This window comes from Pan paniscus, chromosome 19 (genome assembly GCF_029289425.2).
Source record: "Pan paniscus chromosome 19, NHGRI_mPanPan1-v2.0_pri, whole genome shotgun sequence".
Lineage (NCBI taxonomy): Eukaryota > Metazoa > Chordata > Mammalia > Primates > Hominidae > Pan > Pan paniscus.
In genome coordinates, this window is record NC_073268.2 from 63038255 (window position 1) to 63061453 (window position 23199).

At 40.8% G+C, this 23199-nt stretch overlaps 2 protein-coding genes across 7 annotated transcripts in view; one reads left to right on the forward strand and one right to left on the reverse strand.

Annotated features, from left to right (window-relative positions):
* LOC100988585 (transmembrane protein 220) overlaps window positions 1–23199 on the forward strand; it is a 49905-nt gene that overhangs the window by 17869 nt on the left and 8837 nt on the right. For 3 of the 5 annotated variants that reach the window (XR_004667236.2, XM_034942371.3, XM_034942370.3), the window contains 6 exons: window positions 8672–8758; window positions 14706–14777; window positions 15103–15484; window positions 16863–16953; window positions 19731–19928; window positions 20727–20819. Coding sequence is in view for 3 of the 5 variants with exons in the window: in XM_034942371.3 (XP_034798262.1) it covers window positions 8672–8758; window positions 14706–14777; window positions 15103–15484; window positions 16863–16953; window positions 19731–19928; window positions 20727–20819 (923 nt within the window). In the remaining 2 variants the exon portion in view is untranslated. Of the gene's footprint in view, window positions 1–451; window positions 2766–8671; window positions 8759–14705; window positions 14778–15102; window positions 15485–16862; window positions 16954–19730; window positions 19929–20691; window positions 20820–23199 lie in introns of those variants that run through there. The other 2 variants (XR_004667237.2, XM_063598739.1) reach the window with 2 other exon arrangements.
* ADPRM (ADP-ribose/CDP-alcohol diphosphatase, manganese dependent) lies at window positions 1605–15149 on the reverse strand. Of its 2 annotated transcripts, none has more exons than XM_008971356.6 (4): window positions 15051–15149; window positions 7302–7919; window positions 6279–6391; window positions 1605–2004 (listed from the first exon to the last, which is right to left on the reverse strand). In XM_008971356.6, the coding sequence occupies exons 2-4, from the start codon at window positions 7900–7902 to the stop codon at window positions 1834–1836; spliced, it is 885 nt and encodes a 294-aa protein (XP_008969604.1). In that variant the 5' UTR covers window positions 7903–7919; window positions 15051–15149; the 3' UTR covers window positions 1605–1833. The 2 variants fall into 2 exon arrangements, with proteins under 2 accessions (XP_008969604.1, XP_003818152.1); XM_003818104.5 differs by having other exon boundaries at window positions 6275–6391.

Consider the following 23199-nt stretch of genomic DNA (forward strand, 5'->3'; position numbering starts at 1 on the left):
CAAGGCTCTCCATAATATGGCCCCAGCCTGTCCTTTTCTGCCATATTTCTTGCCATATCTCCCTTCTCCCAGCCCAGCACCTTTCTGGTGAATCGTCAACAGCATGACTTGCCATGTCTGACTTTGGCATATCCTTCAATGCCTCTGCTTTTGCTATTTTACTTGATATACTCTTCCCCACTTATTCAAGCCATTTTTCTTCATTTTGCATGTCATCCCCAATCCCTTCGAACAAAATTAAATTCATCTTCCATGTTCCCTCAGTCCTTTCTTTGTGTGACAGCAAATTTCACACACTTGAATCATGGATGTCTGTCTAATTCATGGTAAGGTCTATGAGTGCAAGAGTACATTATAGTCACCTCTGTGGTCAGCTGAACAGTGGCCCTCAGAGAGATACATGTCCTAATCCCTGGATATGTTACCTTATATCACAAAATAAATTTTGCAGATGTGATTAACCCACCCTGAGATGGGGGTTACCTGGATTATCTGGTTGGACCCTAAATGTTACTACAAGTGTCCTTGCAAGACGAAGGCTGAAGTAGATCTGACTACAGACAGCAGAGAATATGATACGACAGTAAAGAAAGATTTGAAGAGGCTACACTGCTGACTTTGAAGACAGAAGAAGGGGCCATGAGCCACAGAATGCAAGAAGTACAGCTCTGGAGGCTGGAAAAGGATTCCTCCTAGACCCTCCTCAGGGAGCATGGCCATGCCAACACCTTGGTTTCAGCCAAGTGGAAATGATTTCAGACTTCTGACCTCCAGAACTGCAAGAGAACAAGTATATGTTGGTTTAAGCCGCCAGGTTTGTGGGAATTTGTTACAGCAGCCATAGAAAGCTAACACTCCTTTATATCCCTATAGTGCCCATGTATTCAACAGGCATGCTTATTTCTTACAGTTGTTTAGGCCGTGAATCAAACTTCCTCCACACCTGAATAGTCCCCATTTGCCATCTAATGTTTCTACACATGAGCCTTAGCATATATGAAAACGGTGTTAAACATGTCCCATTAGTGTATAAAGGGAGTCAGTGTAAATTTATTTACCTGCTGTAGCTTCACACAGCAATGGCTGGTGGCCCAGACCAGGCCGGGTGGCACATGGCTGCACTGCCACTTGGTCCTATGAATCCCAAGAGGACTACATGACTTTTCTGGAGGCCCTTCTTACAGCAATGGGAGTGCCACACGCTTACCCGTGAAATAACTATTGGTAATTTTGTTTACAAAATGGGAATACAAGCCTATGAAAATCCAAGTATAGGTGTTCTGAGCAAAAATTGTCCAAAGCTCATTTACACAGCAGGGTGAATAGAAAAAGCTTACCTGAGCTTATATGCTGAACTTGAAGTTACATAGTTAACACATGTGAATACAATCTCCTTGTAAAAAGTTAAAAAAAATCAGGTAGGGCCAAATAAGATCCCTCATGAGGACTATATGCCCCTTATGAGGACTATACACCCCTGCCTCAGTTTCCTCCCTGGTTTGTTTCTAACTTACAATGGATACATGATCCAAAATAACATTTCTGAGTATTTTATCAACCATCACACACTGAAACTATAAATACATTTTGTTATGCAAGCTGAATACTAAACAATGAGACAGAGGATTTTTATTTTTTTGTTTAGGAGGGACAAACACAAAGCTCATTTTCTATCAAGTTAAAATAAATTAGACTAACAATGGAAGGCTCTTTCTTTCTTGTAATTCATAATTCTATCTGGAACTCTGCCTCTCCCTTTCAACATCATTTTGTCAGGATAGACATGAACTGTGCCAAAGGCTTGGCTGTCTGGAGCTGTTTCAATAACTCCTTCTAGGTTGACGTGGTATACACCAAAAGGATCCTCAGAGTAGCCACCATCATGGGTGTGACCAGCAAAGAAACACACCACACACTCATGAGACCAAATGACTGCCAGGACATCTCTGTAGTTCCAGGCCAGGCACACATTGTCAGAGGCGTCCGGGTAAATGGGAAGATGGCCTGTTAGTTAAAGAAAAGAAGAGTTATGAGCCAATTAAGAAATATCTCTTCTATAAAAATAAATGGCTAAAAGCTAGTACTCAGAAAAAGAAAAAAAATTGCTATCTCATTATGCAAATGAACTGAGACCAGAGAGAATTCACACACAAGAAAACTAGGCCATCTACACCCACATCTCTGGAGCATAGAAGAAGGGTAAGACAGTTCACATGAGGCGCAACAGGCTGCTGTAGAGGCAAAACCCTGAATCTCTGAGGCCTACGTCATCTCAAGTTGCCCAAACACCGAGGAAGATCAAGGGTGTCCTATGCAGGGCAGTCTGCAAAGGCAGCCTGAAACTGGGCAGATGCTGTGCTGGAATCCAATCCAATTGATTTCCTTAAATATGAATGTTATATACACAGAATGATGTAACACTAAATAAAAGAACAGGCTGGGTGTGGTGGCTCATGCCTGTAATCCCAACACTTTGGGAGGCCAAGGCAGCCGGATCACCTGAGGTCAGGAGTTCAAGACCAGCCTGGACAACATGGTGAAACCCTGTCTCTACTAAAAATACAAAAATTAGCCAGGCGTGGTGGTATGTGCCTGTAGTTCCAGCTACTCGGGAGGCTGAGGCAGAAGAACTGCTTGAACCCGGGAGGTGGAGGTTGCAGTGAGCCAAGATCACACCACCACACTTCAGCCTGGGTGACAAAGCGAGACTCCATCTCAAAAAATAAAAATGTAAATATAAATAAATAAACAGTTTAGGCATGGGCCATGGATTATGTGTCATTGACATAAACAATGCCTCCGAACTGATTTATGGGACTTTAAACACTCATGAGATCAAGGTAGCCATACCCACTTTTCAGATGAAAAACTGAGTTAAAACAGGGAAGATTTATACTGGCATCCACAGGAGATACGTGGAAGTAGAGTTAGGAGAAGTTCGAATTTCTGACAGCAACACATCTATGATCAAGCCACGGTTCTCACTCTGAAGTACAGCTCACGTTGCATCTTCCCATTAAATCACTTTTTGTCTATTACCGTTCATTTTTATTCTAAAATTTAAACATGCTTCTATTTAATATGTTTGTAATACAATTTTTTTTTTTTAAAGTGCATACATGTGCTGATTACCACCTTAGGGCTAAGCGTCCAAAGGCGTGTGCTGCTTTCCAGCACCTCGAAGCCATATTGACTCATCTATCAAGTCCCTGCAGCATTTGACGCCATTAGTTGTTCCCTTCTCCCTGAAACACTTGGATTCCAGGACACCACTGTTTCTCCCAGGGGTGTCTTTCTAGTTTTTCCCCAACTTCAATGGCCACTAATTTCCAGTCTCCTATGCTGGTTCCCCCTCATTTCCCCAACGTCTTACCAGGAGTGCCTGAATGCTTGGTCCTCGGACTTCTCTATTTATACTGAATGCATTGGTGATCTCTTAGTGATTTACATGCCTTAAATGTCATCTACACTCTTTCAACTTCCACGTTTATTATCTAGCCCAAATCTCTATTCTGAATTTCAGACTTCTAATGTCCAAACTGCCCACTCAACATCTCCACTGATGTCTAGTAGGCATCTGAAACTTCTATTTCCAAACCTGAACCCCTACCCTCTCCACTCGCACTCCTCATCCTGCAGTGTCCCCTATCTCAGCTAATGGCAATTCTATCCTTCCAACTGCATGGCCAAAATTCAAAAGGTATAGGATGACCTTGGAGTAGCCATAATGAAAGTTAAAAAGCAAAAGAAAATTTTTTTATTACACTTTAACTTTTAAACTTTACTAAAGAGAACTTCAATCATTCCGTTTTTAAAAGTTTGCTTTTCCAGTTTCTAGGCTTACATCAAATGGTAGAAGAAATGTAAGAGACTGCTAAATTAGATAGGTGTACCGCCATGAGTAAAAAGAAAAGGGAAGAACACAGGATCACATGGGAAAGGGGATGGAGACATAAAGCATGGATTCTAGTCTCAGTGCTGTCAGCAGCTCCATGATTCTGCTATGCAATTCAGTCTCTTTGGGCTTCAGTTTCCTTATCTTTAAAATTCAAAGGTTTGGCTATATGACTCTAGCTTCCTTTCAGCTCCAGAACAGGCTGAGAGTGGAAAACTTAAAAGCAGACACAAGTCAAGAAGTATCCTAGTTTCTGAGACCACTTATTATAGAGCCAAAAGGTGTCACATCATTCCAACAACCCAAGGGCACTCATCTCTTCCAACCCTTGAATGACACCTGGTATTCCAGTGGTAGCAGAAACACTTCTGCTCCTTCTACGTGTTTTTACCACATCAGTGGAAGATTAGTAAGTAAAAACTACCTTTACAGATAGAAATATAGTTTTATATAATCAACTATCTGAATAGCCTATCATTTTCAAAGGGTTTTTTTTTTTTTTTTTGAGACGGAGTTTCACTCTTGTTGCCCAGGCTGGAGTGCAGTGGGGTGATCTTGGCTCACTGCAACCTCCGCCTTCTGGTTTCAGGTGATTCTCCTGCCTCAGCCTCCCGAGTAGCTGGGATTACAGGCGCCTGCCACCACGCCCGGCTAATTTTTGTATTTTTAGTAGAGACGGGGTGTCACCATGTTGGCCAGGCTGGTCTCGAACTCCTGACCTCATGATCTGCCCACCTCAGCCTCCCAAAGTGCTGGGATTACGGGCGTGAGTCACCGTGCTTGGCCAGGGGTTTCATATTCATAATTTCATTAGATACACTATTGAGAACACTGCAGTTTGTAGGTTTGCTATTTGCCCAGGACTACACAGTTCATATAAACCAGAGCCAGAATGGCATCCTGTCCTTCCGGCTCTCAGTCTAGCCTTCTCACCTGTTATCCCACATCAATTCTAACTCTAAACCAAGGGCTCTAATCTCAACCTCCAAACCAAGTCTCCCAGCCATGCTGCAAACCCAAATTCAGTTCCGTGTACGTTTTCACGTGCCCGTGCGCACACACAGGCTTGTATGTTTTAAGCACTCCTGGATTCCTACAATCTCTGATGGCAGTGTACCCATCAAAAATGATTCTAAATGAAAATACAAATCTAACTTCCTCGTGACTGTGTGGGAGGCACAGCTTGCACAGTGCTCACTGCCAGCCGAGCCTGTAGCACACATGCCCTGTGATACCAGTTTTGCTGCATCTGGGCAGCAGTGGCCTCTGTTTGGTGGCCACTTTGCTGATAGGCAGGTCTCTAAGGCTGAGATTTGGTATGGTCCCCTAACTGAATTTCTCACTTAGAAATTACTTCATTAGAGTTTATGAAACTCAGGGCTTCCTACCTTGAGGAAAGGATCCAAGCCCTGGTAATGACTTCCACTATCAAATTGTTTAGTGTGGTGTCAAGCTCCTTTATAAGCTGATTGCAACCTGGATTCCACACTTTAGAATTCAGCTTGGTGTTTTTTGTTTGTGCTTGGTTTTATTTATTTATGTATTTATTTATTTATTTTTGAGATAGGGTCTTGCTTTGTCACCCAGGCTGGAGTGCAGTGGCACAACCTTGGCTCACTGCAACCTCCACCTCCCGGTTCACGCAATTCTCCTGCCTCAGCCTCCCAAGTGGCTGGAACTACAGGCACGCACCACCATGCCCTGCTAATTTCTTTTTTGTATTTTTAGTAGAGAGAGGGTTTCACCATGTTGGCCAGGCTGAATTCAGCTTGTTCTTAATTTTGAGTCAAGTTTCTTGGTAATTTTTATGTCTTAGTTATCATGGTGAAGTCATCTCACCTTTGGGTTCTTGCTTCTCTTATGGAGAGAAGGTTCAAAAAACAAAAAACAAAAGAAACTTAGAAAAAGCCAAACTTCTGGACTTTTTATTTTTGTATTAATGTCAATATTCTGCTTGTGATATTATACTAAAGTTTTACAAAATGTTAATGTTGGGGGAAACAGCAAAGCATATAAGTGATTGCTCTGAATTATTTCTTACAAATGCACGTGAATCTACAATGATTTCAATAATAATATTAATGTTTAAAAAAGAAATTACTTCATAAACTGATCTCATTTGAGGAAATTCGACTTTGAACCTAAAAGGCCAACTCACAGGCTCCAATATATGGCAAGATGTTTCTGTTATTTACCTTTTCCTGGTTCATCCTTAAATGTTAATCTTATATTCAGGTGGTTTCTCAATAGAAATTTTTAAACTAAGTGTCCATTTTATAGAAAGAGGATATCGAAACACAAATATTGTTAGTATGCTTTAACGCCTAACTTTTCCCAATCTCTAAAATGTTAGTGTAATCAGATAAATTAAATACTTACTCACAATCACCACCTTTTCTTGGTTTGTGTCAGAGAATGTTAGCACTTCATTCAACCAGTTTAGCTGTTCTTGGCTGAATCCTCCATTAAACTGGACAAACTGGGGCTCAGAAAGTCCTGAAATGAATTCAGTAAGTTAGCCCCATCAAGTCATTTTTCCCCTCATTTGGACATTCAAATTTAGTTAATGTAGAGACACTTGTTTTTTCTTTAGGAATATCTGATTAGCAACAATCAACTTAAAATAGGAAATCACAAGCATTTAGAGAAACATATATATATATATATCACACTGCATCTCACTCTTGACAGTCCCCTGCTTACTTCGCTGGCTTTCCATTATATTAAAAATGCAAACTTCTTAAGTCCACTCAGCCGCTACATATTCTTGGCCCCGTTTACACTCCAAAATCACCTTGTACCCCACTGGCCCTTTCCTGTGCTCTTCAACAATGCTCAAGTCTTACTCCATTTAGTGCCTTTGCAGGTTTTTCCCTCAGTCTGCTGACTCCCTATGCCCATTCATTCCAAGGGAGACTCCTCCTTGTCATTTAGGTCTCAGCTTAAATATCTTTCTCCTTGGAGAGACCTTCCCTAATCACCTAATCTAAAATAGTAACCCTAATCCTTTTCCGTAACACTCTATAACATCATACTCTATTTCCTTGGCAGCACTTCCGACCATGGAAATAATCTTGTTTGTTTCATTTATCATCTGTCTTGCCCACGTACTGTTTGTTTCCTCCATTCCAGCCATCAAAAAACTAATATTGTTAGTATTGTTTACAGCTCGGAATATCTACCCCTAGAAAAAGTGCCCGGCCTAAAATAGGCATTTAAAATATCTGTTAAATCAATCTTGAATCAACTGTAACCAATCCATGTGAGAGAAGGCTTGTGAGAAATCCTGACCCTGAACAAGTGACAATATACTTTTACCTTAATTGTCCATCTTCCTGCTGAATAAAAGGTAGCTGAAGAATTTAAAGACAATCTATTAGATTCTCAGCTCAAAGGAATAATTCACCTTGAGGACTATTCAGTTCCGTATTTGGATTGTGCTCCCTCAATATCTTCATACACTGCTCGTATTTTGGAGAAGACTGATCCACGCCCAAGACACTCAAGTCATATGCATCAAGTAAAATGAACCGGAATTTAGGGAATGGTACAAAATGATAAGCATAATAATCCTCTGAAGGCATGGTCTCAGGATGATGTACAATCTGATCTTCTAGAAACTTAGTGTTAAGTTTAGAGTGTGTTAAATACTCTCTACTGAAGTTATAGAATTCATGGTTTCCCCATGTATGATGAACTGGAACTTTAAGCCTCTTGAACATGTCCATAACAAGTTCTAGGGACTTTTCGGATGCATTATACAGTGCATTATATCCATCGATGATATCTCCAAGCTGAAGGACACAACAGGGCATGCTGCTTTCATTATTCCAGTCTTCAATGGCACCCTGTAAGTGAAGAAGACTATGTCTGTAGTATCGCCGCCTGGTTCCTTGGAAATTAAAGCCATCTTCTAAGTCTGCATATTGAACATCTGCGATAACGCCAAAGGAGAAAAGATGCTCTGAACTGTCACTTAGGGCTTCAGGATTGGGTTTATCATCCATAACCTCCAAACAGGTTTCTAAATAAAGTAAAAAGAAGATAACTAAATTATAAACGTTTTAGTTTCCCAATTTCACTTAAGAAAATGATAGAGGGAATGTTAAAGGTTAATTCATTAGGCAGCTTGGTACAGGAAAAAGTACATGGGCTTTAGAGCCCAACAGTCTTAGGTCTAAACTATTAACCCTCTAAAACACTTGCTTTCTCTTCTGTAAAACAGATGATAATCTCTTTCACAAGAGTAACAATTTACAAAAAGGTACTATCCTATCAATAAATAGACATTCTAATGCTAATAAAGCCCAATTTAAATCTGGAATAATTGCTAATTTTTAAGAAATACTCATTTTAAACACACACGCACACGCACACACACATACCCCTGTCCCACAAACACCAAACAATTCTATCAAAACTTCAAGATTTTTTTTTTTTTTTGGAAAGCTGTGTATTACATTCATTCACTGTATGTACTTTGTAAAAGGTTCCTGTTATGGGTTATTTTGTGTCAGGCTGAATCTTTTCTCTTCCTTGGTGGGTAGGTCACCCAGTTTCTCATATTTTATATCTGAATAGGTGAGGGGGAGGCAATGCAGATATGAAAGGAGAGGAATAATTTTAAACAACAACAAAAATCCAGCACAAAAACTAACTGACATGACTATTATCATTTCTGTGAGCAGTGGTTCCTGGTTCTTCAATAGCTGGGATTAAAATTTGCTTTCTTTGTTTGTGGTTTTTGTTTTTTGTTTTTGTTTTTGTTTTTGACAGGGTCTCACTATGTTGCTCAGGCTGGTCGTGGACTCCTGGGCTCAAGCAATCCTTCCACCTCAGCCTCCCAAGTAGCTGGGATTACAGGTAAGAGACACCACACCCAGCCCTGGATCCTAATTTGAACCAGGATTTTTTTTTCTTTTTAACTTGAATATTAACCTACCCCACAATCAAAACCGAAAATATGAAATCTTTTCTTCTTACAAATGATCTCTGCCCTGCCTCAGCGGCCAAAAAGAGCAAGATTTAAACTTGAAAAAACTATTATTCGATTGTTTAAACTGTAAATTATAATCTCTTAAAAGAGCCCAGAACACTAATGATTCAAACAAAACTCAAAGGCCAAGATTCTAAATTGTCAATGATTTTTGTCATAAAGTCTATAGTAATAAACTGTTGCTGTGGTGTCTGAACTATTTAAAACCTAAAAATTCATTTGACTTTCTAAAATTACTTTCAGACTCCCCATCTCTAGTCATTTGACAAATATATCTACAGAGTTCCTACTTAATCCTCTGTGGACATGTAAAATCCCAACTCTAAGAGTACTCCTGTAAGAGATGAAAAGAACAACTCCACAATTGGAATAAGGATAAGACTTCAATTTGACTTATTTCAGAATTAGGGGCCTCTTTTCATCCTAAAACTGTTGTTACTAATGATACACTCTTTAATCCACCTAATTATGAGTTTCAGCTACTTTCTTCCTTAATCTGGTTGGGTATAACTAGCCCTAAAATAGGTAACAGCACCAGAAAGAGATGGAAATCCTTAAACATGGTGTTCTCATACTTTTTTTTAATTTGCCCATTTCTTCCTGCAGCCCCTACCTGAAAATCTCATTAGATATCAAGTCAGTATGTATGAGGGTGTATAAATGAGAGGTAATCTGATTTGAAAAGTGGGTAACTTCAATACAATTACAGGACAAAAATCCATCTAAGTCAGTTTAAAAATCTTTAGCCTTATGTTAGGTTTCAAATATTTGCGATTCCAAGTTCAGATTAATAGAAGAATCAAATCAGAAGATAACTTAGCAAGTATATAACATGAATATTATCACCAAGGTTGTATTAACCTTGGTGATATTAACCATTAAGGTTATATTAACCATTAAGAGTTATATTAACTCTTAAGAGAAAACTATTTCTGGGGGTGATCTTATCCCCTGCCAAGTGAGCTTGTTTTTATCTTTAAACTCAGAGCCTTTATGGTGATAATATGTATTGTGGATCTCCTAGAGGGGATTTGGTCCCAATGAATTGGATCTTCTCTCCAGTGGACAGCTGTTATTTTTGCCTACCCAGCATTCATTTCCTGTTCTTAAGGTGACAGCACCCAATTTTTCTCTAGGCATTTATCCAATTCCCCACTCTCAGTTCTTGTGGTCTGACCTCCAACCCCATTCACTGGCTGGGGAAGTGAAATAGCAGACACATGGCCCAGACCTGGCCCGTAAAAACCCAGTTTCCTCTGGCCAGTTAGGGGTAGGCATGTAACTCAACCTGGGTCACAATAAGCATCAGCCCTGGGACAGGCACTGCCACTACTACAAACGCTGATAAACTAAGGCTTCAATTTTTGGAGAAAAATGAACTGACAAGAAATCCAACATAGAAGGAAACAATTCTGAATGATGGAAAGATGGAGATTTCTGAAAACATTAGTTGAATACCTAAATTCACCTGTCCCTGCTAGAACACTGGTCATTTAGTTACACATATCAGCACATAAATTCTCCTGGGCTTAAAGCTAAATCAAATTGATTTTCTGTCATTTGATACCAAAATCCTCTCAAATACACCTTCCACTGGAACACAGTTCAGTTTAGAAAAACTCAAGGCTATCCTAAGAACTGGCAATTTTTAAGGAAAGTTAATGTGGAGAGAAGCACCAAGGGGCACACACTTCAAAACAGCAATGTGTTCTGGGGTAAAAAGAGAGATCCAAAGTGTTGAATATACATGGCTTTTGAAAATAAGGTTAGTATCCCCTTATCCAAAATGCTTGGGACCAGAAGTGTTTTAGATTTCGGACTTTTTCAGATTTTGGAATATACTTAACAGTTGAGCATTCCTGATCTGAAAATCCAAAATCCAAAATGCTCCAATGAACATTTCCTTTGAGCTTCATGTTGGTGCTCAAATTTCTGATTTGGGGCCATTTCACATTTTGGAAACATATTCAGGGAAAGATAGGATCAGAAGTGAGTACGGCAGGGCAAAAAGAACCAGGTGGTCAGGGAATTGACTCTCCTGGAGAGTTTAGCCTTTCCTTTCTTGGTTCAGGGACATGTAGGGGGAGCTCAGAAAGATTGGTCCTGGTGAACAGAGAGATCAAAAACTCAAAGCCACCTCCAGTGAGGAAACTTAGAATTAATAAGCATTCTAATGTCAGGAAATTTTTTCAAAATAGCTCCCTCCCTCCATCAAATACAGACACACAAAAAAATCAGTGAGTACAGGATAATTGTGGAAGCTAGAAATGGGTGCATGAAGTTTATTCTAACTACTTTGATGTGTGTTTAAAAATGTATATATAGGCCAGGCGTGGTGGCTCACGCCTGTAATCCCAGCACTTTGGGAGGCCAAGGGGGGTGGATCACGAGGTCAGGAGATCAAGACCATCCTGGCTAACATGGTGAAACCCCATCTCTACTAAAAACACAAAAATTAGCTGGGTGTGGTGGCGGGCGCCTGTAGTCCCAGCTACTCAGGAGGCTGAGGCAGGAGAATGGTGTGAACCTGGGAGGCGGAGCTTGCAGTGAGCCGAGATCGCACCACTGCACTCCAGCCTGGGCAACAGAGGGAGACTCCACCTCAAAAAAAAAAAAAAGTATATATAAAGTTTTTTTAAAAAAGAAAATTCAAAAATTTAGAGAAAATCAAATCTGGAAAAATTAGAAGACCTAAGGAAATATTTCGCTTTTGAATAGAAAGGAGAATGGCAAGTTTTTAGTGAACTTTGTTTTCAAAGTTTGCCTGCACCATTTATTACATGCTACACTAAGTTTTAAAGAGGTATTATGAAGTGCTGAACCCTTTGAAATGAAAAACCCAGAACTGAATTATAGTCCTCGTGTTTCCTGAAGCAAAATAACCCTGAATAGGTTATCGTGAGCTTCAACTGAGTTATGATCACAGTAAACTATTACTCTGTAAATCTCTGTAAACCATAAAGTACTATATGCATGTTAAGAAAATAATTTTAAAATTATATATCTGAAAATCTGTCTAATGAGCCTCATAACTGAAACTACTGCAACATTTTAATAGAAGAGAATAATGTAGAAAAGTTTACAAGAGTTGCTCTCAAAATTCCTATCACGTCATAGTACAGGATAAGCAGCCAGTATTTTGAGAAAACTACCTTAGGCATGAGAGTTTTTTTTTTCCTGAGACAGAGTGTGGCTCTATTGCGCAAGCTGGAGTGCAGTGGTGCAATCATGGCTCACTGTAGCCTCGACTTCCTGGGCTCAAGTGATCCTCCTAATTCAGCCTCCCCGGTAGCTAAGACTACAGGCATGTACCACCACACCTGACTTTTTTTGGCTTTTTTTTTTTTTTTCTTTTGTAGAGATAGGGTTTTGCCATGTTGCCCAGGCTGGTCTCAAGCTCCTGAGCTCAAGTGATCCACCTGCCTCAGGCCTCCCATACCCAAGGATGCTTAATTACTGAAAAGTTGCTATAAGATCATACTAATAAAACTTTTCCAATACTTAAGATTGGCAGAAGGCTGAAGTTCCTTGTGGAAAGCCTTCAAGCATCAATAATGAACTTGTAAAAGAAGTAGCTCTACCCTGAAAAGAGTATGTTTCCTTCACTCTATTGTCAAAGGTGAAGGCGGCAGCAGGGAAAGTTTAGAGATTAATAAAGAGAGACTTTGTTAGGAGAAACTATTGTAACAGAGGCTCCTAGCCTAAGGGTGCAGCAAACGTTTTCTACGCAGATACCATACCAAAAGGAAAGTTAAGTTGGGGCAGGAAATGTTTGTGGTTAGGAGTTAGGCACAAGGGGCAGGGGCCTGGAACAAAAATGAAGTAAACACATTAGGGTGCTGGGAAGTTCACAAAAGTTAGGGCCTAGCTGTCCCCATTCAAACCAGCCTAAAGTTATGTCAAGAACAAAATCTGATCACTATTGATAGAACCAATATCAGATGATACTAATCCATGCCCTGCTTCTCTCAAGAAAAATATCTAAATTGGGGCCGGGTGTGGTGGCGCAAGCCTGTAATCCTAGCACTTTGGGAGGCCGAGGTGGGCAGATCACGATGTCAGGAAATCGAGACCGTCCTGGCTAACATGGTGAAACACTGTCTCTACTAAAAATATACATATTTTTAAAATTAGACAGGCCTGGTGGCACGCACCTCTAGTCCCAGCTACACGGGAGGATGAGGCAAGAGAATCGCTTGAACCCAGGAGGCAGAGGTTGCAGTGAGCTGAGATCGCACCACTGCACACTCCAGCTTGGGCGACAGAGGGAGACTTTGTCTCAAAAAAAAAAAAAAAAAAAAAAAAGAAAGAAAGAAAAGAAAAATATCTAACTTGGAAAACAAAACATAAACCTCATTTGGTGACTTTGGTGGTTTCACAGCAGTAATAAAAGTGATAAGGTCTATACGCAATAACACTGTAGGCGCCTTCTGGCACTAAAGTTTCATGGGTCCTTGCCATCAGGCTCAGGTGTTACTAGCAATTCATCCAAAATGCAGTTATAAAACACCTACTTTGAGCCAGGAACTATTTTATATTTATTTTATTTATTTTTTAGAGGCAGAGTCTTGCTTTGTTGCCCAGACTGGAAGGCAGTGGCCCGACCACAGCTCACTGCAGCTTCAAACTCCTAGGCTCCAGTGACCCACTCACCTCAGCCTCCCAAAGTGATGGGATTACAGGCGTGAGCCACCACATCTGGCCCCAAGAACTGTTTTCAATGATAGTATTTTATTTAATATTATAAAATTAATATGAAGAAGTTGCTACTAAAAGAAGCACTTTAGCAAATAAAATTTAATAGATCAGCTAGAAACACTGACTTCAATCTTAATTTGGGTAGCTGATCAGGTAACCTACAATTGGGCAATTAGAGATGAACAATAATTTTGTATGCTATCTGCCTGACTACACAAGGTACTTTTATGTCTTTTTGTCAATTACAAGAAAAAATTATCCCTGGGCAAACAAATACACAAAGATAAAAGAGCAAAAATCTTACCCACAGGCAACTATAAGATAGAAAAAAATAGTTTGATTAACGACTTTAAGTGCTGAACAAACATTTAAGAACTTTGGCAGAAATTTCTGAAAATTCTAGTCCAACCGCGAATCAAGAAACACAGGTAACACTATGTTCCATTACTGGGTTAGAGAACAGAACAGTTGGCTAGTTTGGCTAACTCATAGAAAACAAGCAAACCAACCATGCTCTGGTCCAACAATCATCAGAGCACGAGTTTCTCCTACTCAGTGTCGGTCCCATGGGGGAAAAAAAAGCCACACAGGAGCGGGATCTGTAGTTAAGGAAGATAATTAGAGGACGATTTTCCTTTTTTTATTTCTCTGTATTTTGTAAAGCAACCACCGAGGTAGGGGCGGGGAGGGAGTGGTTAATATTGCGGATATTAAGATATAAATAAAGGCAGATGAAATGAAGTTAGACTTTCACAAAGAACGAAAAACCTACGAATGCTCTTGGCCTCATTAACAAGGAACATAAGCAGTTCCAGATGAGGAACCCATAACAAACTTCAAATAACGAAACTGTAGGGAGCAAGGGAGTCCGTGAGAGTATTTTAAGAAACTGGGACCCAGGAAGACTAAGTTAACGGATGGGATATCATGCTGTCTATATTTCTTTACACACTGCTATGCTTTATTAATTAGGTTACATTATAATGTTAAATAACTAGAAGCGCTGGGCATTTAAAGTTCTTCCAGACCACCCTAACCACTCAAATTATCCTAATTAGCAATTTTTTTTAAGTTAAAGACTATTTCAATCGCAATGGGTCGGTTTCTATTTCAAAGATGTAAAGGAGTCAACATTCTGGCACTTCCTCTTGGCCGGCAGGACGAGGTTGACAAAGTCGGCCAGACAAGGTAGGGTTATGGGGGCTGCCCAGTCCCGTGGGTCTCTAGGCAGTGTGTTCTCTCTTCCGAGGTGGGGGTGTCCCCGGGGCGAGGAGCTAGCTGTGGTCACCTAAGCCCACGACCAAAGCGGGGAGCCCCCAGCGCTTGGGGCCGCCTTGCCTCGGCCCAGCCGCGCACCTGGACCCCTAAGGCAGCCCCCTTCCCGGGGCTCCGCGGTCCCGCGGCCGCGCAGCACCGCCCAGCCCGCGCCGGACCCGCCTCCAGCCGCAGGGAACTACCTACCGTGCGCCGGCCCCTGGCCTGAATGGCCTCTGACTACTGGCTATGTTAACAGCGCCACCAACGAGCGGGACGGACAGAGCGACTCCTTCCGACTTCCGGAGGAAGCGGAACGTTACCGGAAATCGAGGGGAGGGTCAAAGGCGACCCGGTCTCCGAGGCTCATGGCGATGCTGGTCCTAGTACCCGGAAGAGTTACGCGGCCTCTGGGTGGCCAAGTTTGGCGCTTCTTGCCTCGCGGACTGGAGTTTTGGGGCCCAGCCGAGGGGACTGCGAGAGTCTTGCTGAGGCAGTTCTGCGCGCGGCAAGCGGAGGCGTGGCGTGCCTCGGGGCGCCCTGGCTATTGCCTGGGAACCCGGCCCCTCAGCACTGCGAGGCCGCCACCCCCGTGGTCGCAGAAGGGCCCCGGAGACTCCACGCGCCCCTCGAAGCCCGGGGTGAGTGCACACCTGGAACCCTTCTGGTGCTTGTCGCGGCTGTCGGCCAGCCCAGCGACCACATCCCCCTTGGTCGTAACCTCAGACACTACTCCGCCTCCCCTAAAGTTGTCCTTAGCTTGCGCGCCTTACCTGGGTCATGGAATTTCATCCTACATTTCCCGTGCCTTGCGGGTAGTCCCAGTTCTCCACAGAGAACTTGAGACCTTACACCCTCTCCACGTGGCTGGATGCCCCGACTTGGATTTTATGTTAGCGTTTCCATCAAAAAAAAAAAAAAAATTAAGTTTCAGGTTTTCTTAAGGGTGTGAACCTAAAGTTTACCGTGATTGAGAAGTCAGAGGACTTTTATAATTTGTCACTTGAGCCCCATCCAGAGTTCCATGTATACGTTGAAATTGAAACAAAAAGTGGAACTTAGTTATGTGTGGATATGCCTTTTTCTTGGGGTTCTCTCGAGTTCTAATTCTGACCCAGAAATAACTTGAGAGCCACTACCCTGTGGTAAGAGAAGTGGGTTTTTGGAGCTACGGGAAGGTTAATGAGTTAGGCCTAGTTGGCCAACATCATCTTCATTTGGGGAGTTGAATAAGGGTACAAAGAAATAATGGGTGTAATTTGCAAGAAGCTCCACTTTTAGATTCCTCTTCTACTTTGGCATTGTTACTTCTGGAAGCCAGAGTTAGGTTAACCTCCCAAATTTCGTTTGGTCTATTTATCTCAGTGTCAGCATAAGCAGATAATTGTTTTGTGTGTGTGTGTTTTTGGATTTTGGTTTTTGTTTTGAGACGGAGTTTTGCTCTTTTGCCCAGGCTGGAGGGCAGTGGCCCTATCTCGGCCCACTGCAACGTCCGCCTCCCGGGTTCAAGCGATTCTCCTGCCTCAGCCTCCCGTGTAGCTGGGTTTAGAGGGGTCCGCTACCACGCCCGGCTAATTTTTGTATTTTCAGTGGAGATGGGGTTTCACCATGTTGGCCATGCTGGTCTCAAACTCCCGACCTCAGGTGATCCACCCGCCTCCGCCTCCCAAAGTGCTGGGATTACAGGCGTGACCCACCGCGCCCGGCCATAATTGGTTTTAAAGTCATTACTGGAGCTAGGGTCACACATAGTAACAATCGTGGTACTTGAGCTTTTTTTTTTACATGAAGAGAACTGACTTAGGGAACTTTCCCCTGGAGATGAATGCCTTTGTAGTTCAGATCCCAGACCTAACTGCATCCACAGAAACTTTGAGCATTTTCTCATCCCTGAAACATTTTGCACATTTAACATCATGGCCTGTGTGTATGTATATTAAAAACTACTGTCATAAGTTTGTATGGTTAAATGTTTGCATCTTACTAGAATTTTTATGTTTGAAATCCCTGCCCCAGTAGCCTGTTTCCTGGAAGTCTTTAGCAATCACATTTGCTATTGGAGGAGCTTTACTGGCTGGAATGAAGCACGTCAAGAAAGAAAAGGCAGAGAGTAAGTAGATTATCATCTGCTCAGCCCTGTATAAAGGTCTTCCTGGCTATGGACTAGCACCTTTTTTGTTGTTTTTTAGCTTTTTGTTTTGAAACAACTTTAGATTTACCGGAAAAATTGCGAAGATAGCATAGGTTCTACATACCTTTCACCCAGCTTCCCCTAATATTAACATCTTGTATAATCATGGCACATTTTTCATGACTAAGAAATTTTAAATGGCACACAACTATTAAATTACAGATTGTATTTGGATTTCACTTGTTTTTCTATCAATGTCTTTTATTTGTTCCAGGATCCAAGCTAGGATACCACTGCATAACAATATTAAAAGATATACTGTGGATAGATTTGACTGGGCAAGATGAAATCTGGAGGGTACGAAGATGACTAAGATGCAGTCCAGCCTTTGAGGTGCACATGGCAGGGAAACAGACACAGAAGTAAAGGATTTTACTAGAGGTGATTCTGCCAGGCCAGAAGGAAGCTTACCATGTTGTGAGAGCAAAAGCAAGTCCCAGCCTTGAGATTTGAGAAGGCTTCCTAGAGATCAGGCAAGGAGCATAGTGCGAGTAGATATTGCATGCCCTCTGTGGATGAGGGGGAGGTGAAAAGAGCCTGGTCAGGAAATGCCAGGAACTGCTCTGGATTAGCATCTTGAAATATTTAGAAATTATTTATAAGAACTTTGCATTTTAGTGAATATCCTAGGACTTTTAAGATTTGGTTTAGAGGTTTTAGGTAAATCTTTAAAGTATTGCTTAAATCTTTCCATTCTTTGGAGTCTCTTTTGATAGCATTATATACAAAGGTTAATGATTAAATCTGGGAATTCATAGGCTTTAGGAACTTAGCAGTGTTAAGTTTGGTACTGACATACATATATATGAGACTCTTTGGCATAATAAGTAGTATTGGTAAGATTTTCATAGTCTAATAAGCAGTAAGTTTCTTTAGTTTCACAAAGAAACAAAAGCTAGGAAAGTTGTGGCGGGAAAATTCTAGAATATGGAAGCTTTTTTTGACTTTTGTTTGGAATTTCAAGTGCAATTCTAACATTTGTTTTATTTAAAAAATGTATTATTAAATAATCTGAAAAGTCTTCCTAAATAATTTGAGAGTATTTATTTGCTGACATGTTGCGTCATTAGCTCCAAACACTTTTTGGTGTATTTCCTACAAACAAGGACCTTTTCTAGCATAACCACAATACAACCATCAAAATTAGAAAATTGACGCTGATAATTTTGCTGCTGTTCAGTCTTCAGATAATCTTCAGGGTATTGTTTGTTTGTTTGTTTTTTGAGACAGAGTTTCACTCCTGTTGCCCAGGCTGGATTACAGTTCAGTCTTCCAAGTTTTGCCACTTGATGTCTTTCAGAGCAAAAGGATCTGTTTCAGAACCATACCACCTTGTATCTAGTTGTTCACCTTAGCCGCCTTCATCGGTAACAGTTTCCCAGGCTTTAACTGACTCCCACGACCTTGACAGCTTTGACAGTTACAGGAGAGTTATTTTGTAGAATGCCCCTTAGCTTGGATTTGTCTGATGTTTCCTCATTCAGGTCATTCGGGTTGTGTACCTTTGGCAGGAATATCACAAAAGTGATGCTGTATTCTCCTTGCATCTGGTCAGATACCACATAGTACCAGTTGTCCCATTACTGATAATGTCCAGTTTGATCACTTGATTAATGTGTGTCTAACAGGTTTTCTACTGAAAGGTTACTCATGTGATTAATGGTCTTTCATGATTTGTATTGACATACGTATACTTACATATTCTGTTCCCCATCCCACTATCAATGTATTCATTTATTTATATCTGTGGACTTGTTTCCTATATATTCATTCAGTTTAAATCCATATTCTCTTTATTTTGATGCCCAAGTTGTCCCAGATTGATCAGCGGGAGCCCCCTTGGAGCAGGCTTCTGTGTCTTTGACACGTCTCCAATATTCTCTAAATTCTGCTTTCCTTCTGCCACAACAAGAGGTTCCAGCCTCATTTTACACTTTCTTTGCCGCAACCCTGGTATCAGCCATTTCTCCAAAAAGCTGTTTCCTTTTAGTGAAGAATGATATTTAGAAGTCAGGTTCTGGGCTCATGGTTCTTGGAGTGTGTCTGCTCCCTGGTCCTCTCAGTGGACATGGTGAGAAAATAGATATATTTATGTACATCTACATTTATTTATATCTATATAGATAGAAGTTCACACTAGTACCTGCAGTGTATTTCCAGTACTGCAGGGTTCAGCCTAGCTCTCTTTCTCTCCATAGTTGACTCTTGTTTCCTATTGTAACTCTCTTCTCTTTAATATACTCATTTATTTCATCAGTTTCCTGTGTGTAACTAAGGTCCCGTCACCACTATCACCTCCCCACCCAGCTGCCCTCCTTAGCACCCTCAGGATCAGACTCCCTATGCCAGGCCACCCACCGCACCCCACTTGTTTAGACATTCAGCTCTAGGCCACTGCGGCCCCTCCCTGCCCCCAGCATGGACACAGCTAATGGCTTAGGACTGAATTGTTCCTGAAAAAGAAGAAATATTTTTTCCTTTTTTACAACATACAATAGCATTTCATTTGATTTTGTTTTAATGTTTTGTGCTTATTTTTCTGAAAAGATTTTTTTAGCTTCTTGAAAACTGAAACTGTTTTTTCCACATTTTGTGCCCCCACCATGAGTAGCATAGTACTGGCCATATGTCAGGTATTTGAGTACCTCTGGTTAAATTGACTTTTTTTTTGGTGTCTATGTTTTTGTCTCCTTAAGAGTTAGAGAAGGAACGGCAGCGACACATCGGCAAGCCTTTACTTGGGGGACCGTTTTCCCTCACAACTCATACTGGGGAGCGTAAAACTGACAAGGACTACTTGGGTCAGTGGTTATTGATTTATTTTGGCTTCACTCATTGCCCTGATGTCTGTCCAGAAGAACTAGAAAAGATGATTCAAGTCGTGGATGAAATAGGTAAGAAAGCCATCACTAACTAAACAAAGTATATGTTTACTTAATGTTACCAGGTTTTTCACACCCTTGTATTATTGTTAGGTGGGGTTTTGCAATTATGTGATTTGTAAGAACATAAAATCTCAGCATTTGGCTTGTTTGTTGCTTTGAATCTTGTGACCTTATTCTCCACTGAAAGAAGCTTGTTTTGATGTTAAATGTTAGATCACTTAAAAATGTCAGTGTGGTCTCCCTTAACTCTACTTTTGTGTCCCTTCCTTTGCATCACTGATGCCGCCATTGCCTCTTCCCCACTGATTGTGACAATTAAATTATGAAATCTTTGCAATGGTCTGCAGTCTGTGGCATTTTACTAGTACTAGTAAGAAGGAAGGGTGCCTCCTCCATACAGTGAATTATTTCAGGATATTCAGCTCTTATTAACAATTTACCTTCTTGCCCTTGAGATATGGTGGGAGTGAAAAAAACTACAGATACTGGAGTGGATTCAGAGATAAGATAGCCACATGACATTATCCAGGGGAAGAACATTTATGTGCTGGTGCAGGCATTTGATAGGATATGTAACCTTGTATTATCCACCACAGATAATACTACGTATATGGGTCTCCTCCTCCTAAAGGCCATCCCTTCTCCATCCCCTTCCCCGTCCTCTTCCTCTTCACCTGAATGTTAAGATGTCCATCTGTTTCCAAAACACCTAGCTGTCCAGCACGTCCTATACTCTTCTATTATTGCTGGTTTTCTTTGTCTTTTCCCTTAGGGTGTGAATACGGACTAATTGGAACTCTCTTTCAGATAGCATTACAACTCTGCCAGATCTAACTCCACTTTTCATCAGCATTGACCCAGAGAGGGACACAAAAGAAGCCATCGCAAATTATGTGAAAGGTATTTTTTTTAATAATACTTTACATTTATTTAGCCTTAAAGTTTTTGGAATATCAGTTCATTTGAACCTTACAGTGCCTTGTGAAATAGGACAAATGGTGTTATCACCAGTTTTATGGGTGAATAAAAAGGTGAAGCTAGGAATTGTTATTATGGATAGTTAGTGCATAAGTAAGAAATGGGTTTCTCAATTCCTGATGCAGTGCTCTTTATATTTTGTCACAGAGAAAGGATTTGAACTTGGCCTTCATGTATCAACTAAGTTAATTGAGCCTTGAATTGAGAGTAAGGACACATTGCTTCTAATTCCAGCGCTGTAACTCATTCTCTGCATTGTAAAATCAGAACAAACATATATTCTGGAAGTATGTTCATTGGTAGATTAAAGATGAATAATTAAATATAAACATATTTTGAACTCAGCGCATGTTTTATAAATTTAAAACATTTACTGTAACAGGCCGGGCATGGTGGGCCTGTAATCCCAGCACTTTGGGAGACCAAAGTGGGTGGATCACCTGAGGTCAGGAGTTTGAGACCAGCCTGGCCAACATGGTGAAGCCCCGTCTCTACTAAAAATACAAAAATTAGCCAGGCACGGTGGTGCACACCTGTAATCCCAGATATTCGGGAGGCTGAGGCAGGAGAATTCGCGTGAACCTGGCAGGCGGAGGTAGCAGTGAGCTGACATCACACCACTGATCTTCAGCCTGGGCAACAGAGCTAGACTCTGTCTTAAAAATAAATAAAACATTTACTATGACAAAATAACTGTTGTTTAATTGACACATAACAGTTTTACATATTTATGGGGTACAGAGTCCCTATCCTCCCCAACCCTTTCCAGCCTCTAGTATCCACAGTTCTTCTCTCTACTTCTGTGAGATCAACTTTTTTAGTTTCCACGTATGAATATGCAGTATTTATCTTTCTGTGCCTGACTTTTTTCATTTAACATATTAATAGTATCCTCCAGGCTCATCTCCATTGCCACAAATGACAGGATTTCATTCTTTAATATGGCTGGGTAGTATTCCATGACGTATGTATACTGCATTTTCTTTATCCATTCACCTGTTGATGAGTACTGTTGGATTTCATATCTTGGCTATTGTGATTAGTGCTGTGGTAAACATAGGAATGCAGACGCCTCTTCAATATACTGTTTTTATCTCCTTTGGATATATACCCAGTAGTGAGATTCCTGGATTGTATTGCAGTTCTGTTTTTAGTTTTCTGAGGAACCTCCATACTGCTATCCACAATGGTTATACTAATTTACATTTCCATCGATGGTGTGTGTGAGGTATCTTTGTTCTGAATCATTGTCAGCATTTGTTATTTTTTTGTATTTTTGGTGATAGTCATTCAAATTGGGATGAGATACCTAATTGTGGTTTTGATTTGCATTTCCCTTGTGATTGGTGATGTTGAGCATTTTTTCATATACTTGTTGGCCATCTGTATGCCTTCTATTGAGAAATGTCTATTTAGATCATTTGCCCTTTTTAAAAATGTTATTTGTCTTTTTGGTGTTGAGATGATTGAGTACATTCTGGATATTACTCCCTAGTCTGATGAATAGTTTGCACATATTTTCTCCCATTCTCCAGGTTGTCTCTTCATTCTGTTTATTGTTTCCTGTGCTGTGCAGAAGCTTTTTATTTTGATATAAACCCATTTGCCTATTTTTGCTTTTGTTGCCTGTGCTCTTGAGGCCTTATCTATCAAATTTTTTCCCAGACTAATGTCCTGAAGTGTTTCCCCTATGTTTTCTTCTACTAATTTTATAGTTGCAGATCTTCCATTTGTCTTTCCTACATTTATATTTGATTTTTGTATATGATAAAAATAGGGATCTAGTTTCATTCTACTATGTAGGGATATCCCGTTTTCCTAGTGCCGTTTCTTGAGGAGACTGTCCTTTCCCCAGCGTATGTTTTTGGTGTGTTTGTCAGAAATCAGTTGGCTTAATTTCTCGGTCCTCTATTCTGTTCCATTGGTCTGTGTGTCTGTTTTTATGCCAGTACCATGCTGTTGTGGTTACTATGGCTTTGTACTATGTTTTGAAGTCAGGTAGTGTGATCCTACCAGCTTTGTTCTTTTGGCTTAAGATTGCCTTGGCTATTAGGGGTCTGTTGTGGTTTCACAGGAATTTTAGGATTGTTTTTTCTGCTTCTAAGGAAGGTATTACTTTCAATGGAGGAATTTCAAACACCTCTGTATGCTAGTTAAAAGCTGTTAGGCACTTTTAAAGACTACAGATTATAGTAGAATTGAGAGTGGATGCTTAGGTTCTAATTCATCTGTGAGAATGGGCAAGTTTAATTTCTCTAGACTCAAGTTTCTTCAGCATATGTGCTTAAAAATCAGGAATCTG

Excerpts from the sequence above, each read along its gene's own strand:
- ADPRM (XM_003818104.5), bottom strand. The coding sequence starts at position 7,902 with ATGGATGATAAACCCAATCCTGAAGCCCTAAGTGACAGTTCAGAGCAT. Across the intron at positions 6,392-7,301 it reads GGAACTGAATAGTCCTCAAG|GACTTTCTGAGCCCCAGTTT; the intron begins GTGAATTATTCC and ends AATTCATTTCAG. Across the intron at positions 2,005-6,274 it reads AGAAAAGGTGGTGATTGTGA|GCCATCTTCCCATTTACCCG; the intron begins GTAAGTATTTAA and ends TTTAACTAACAG.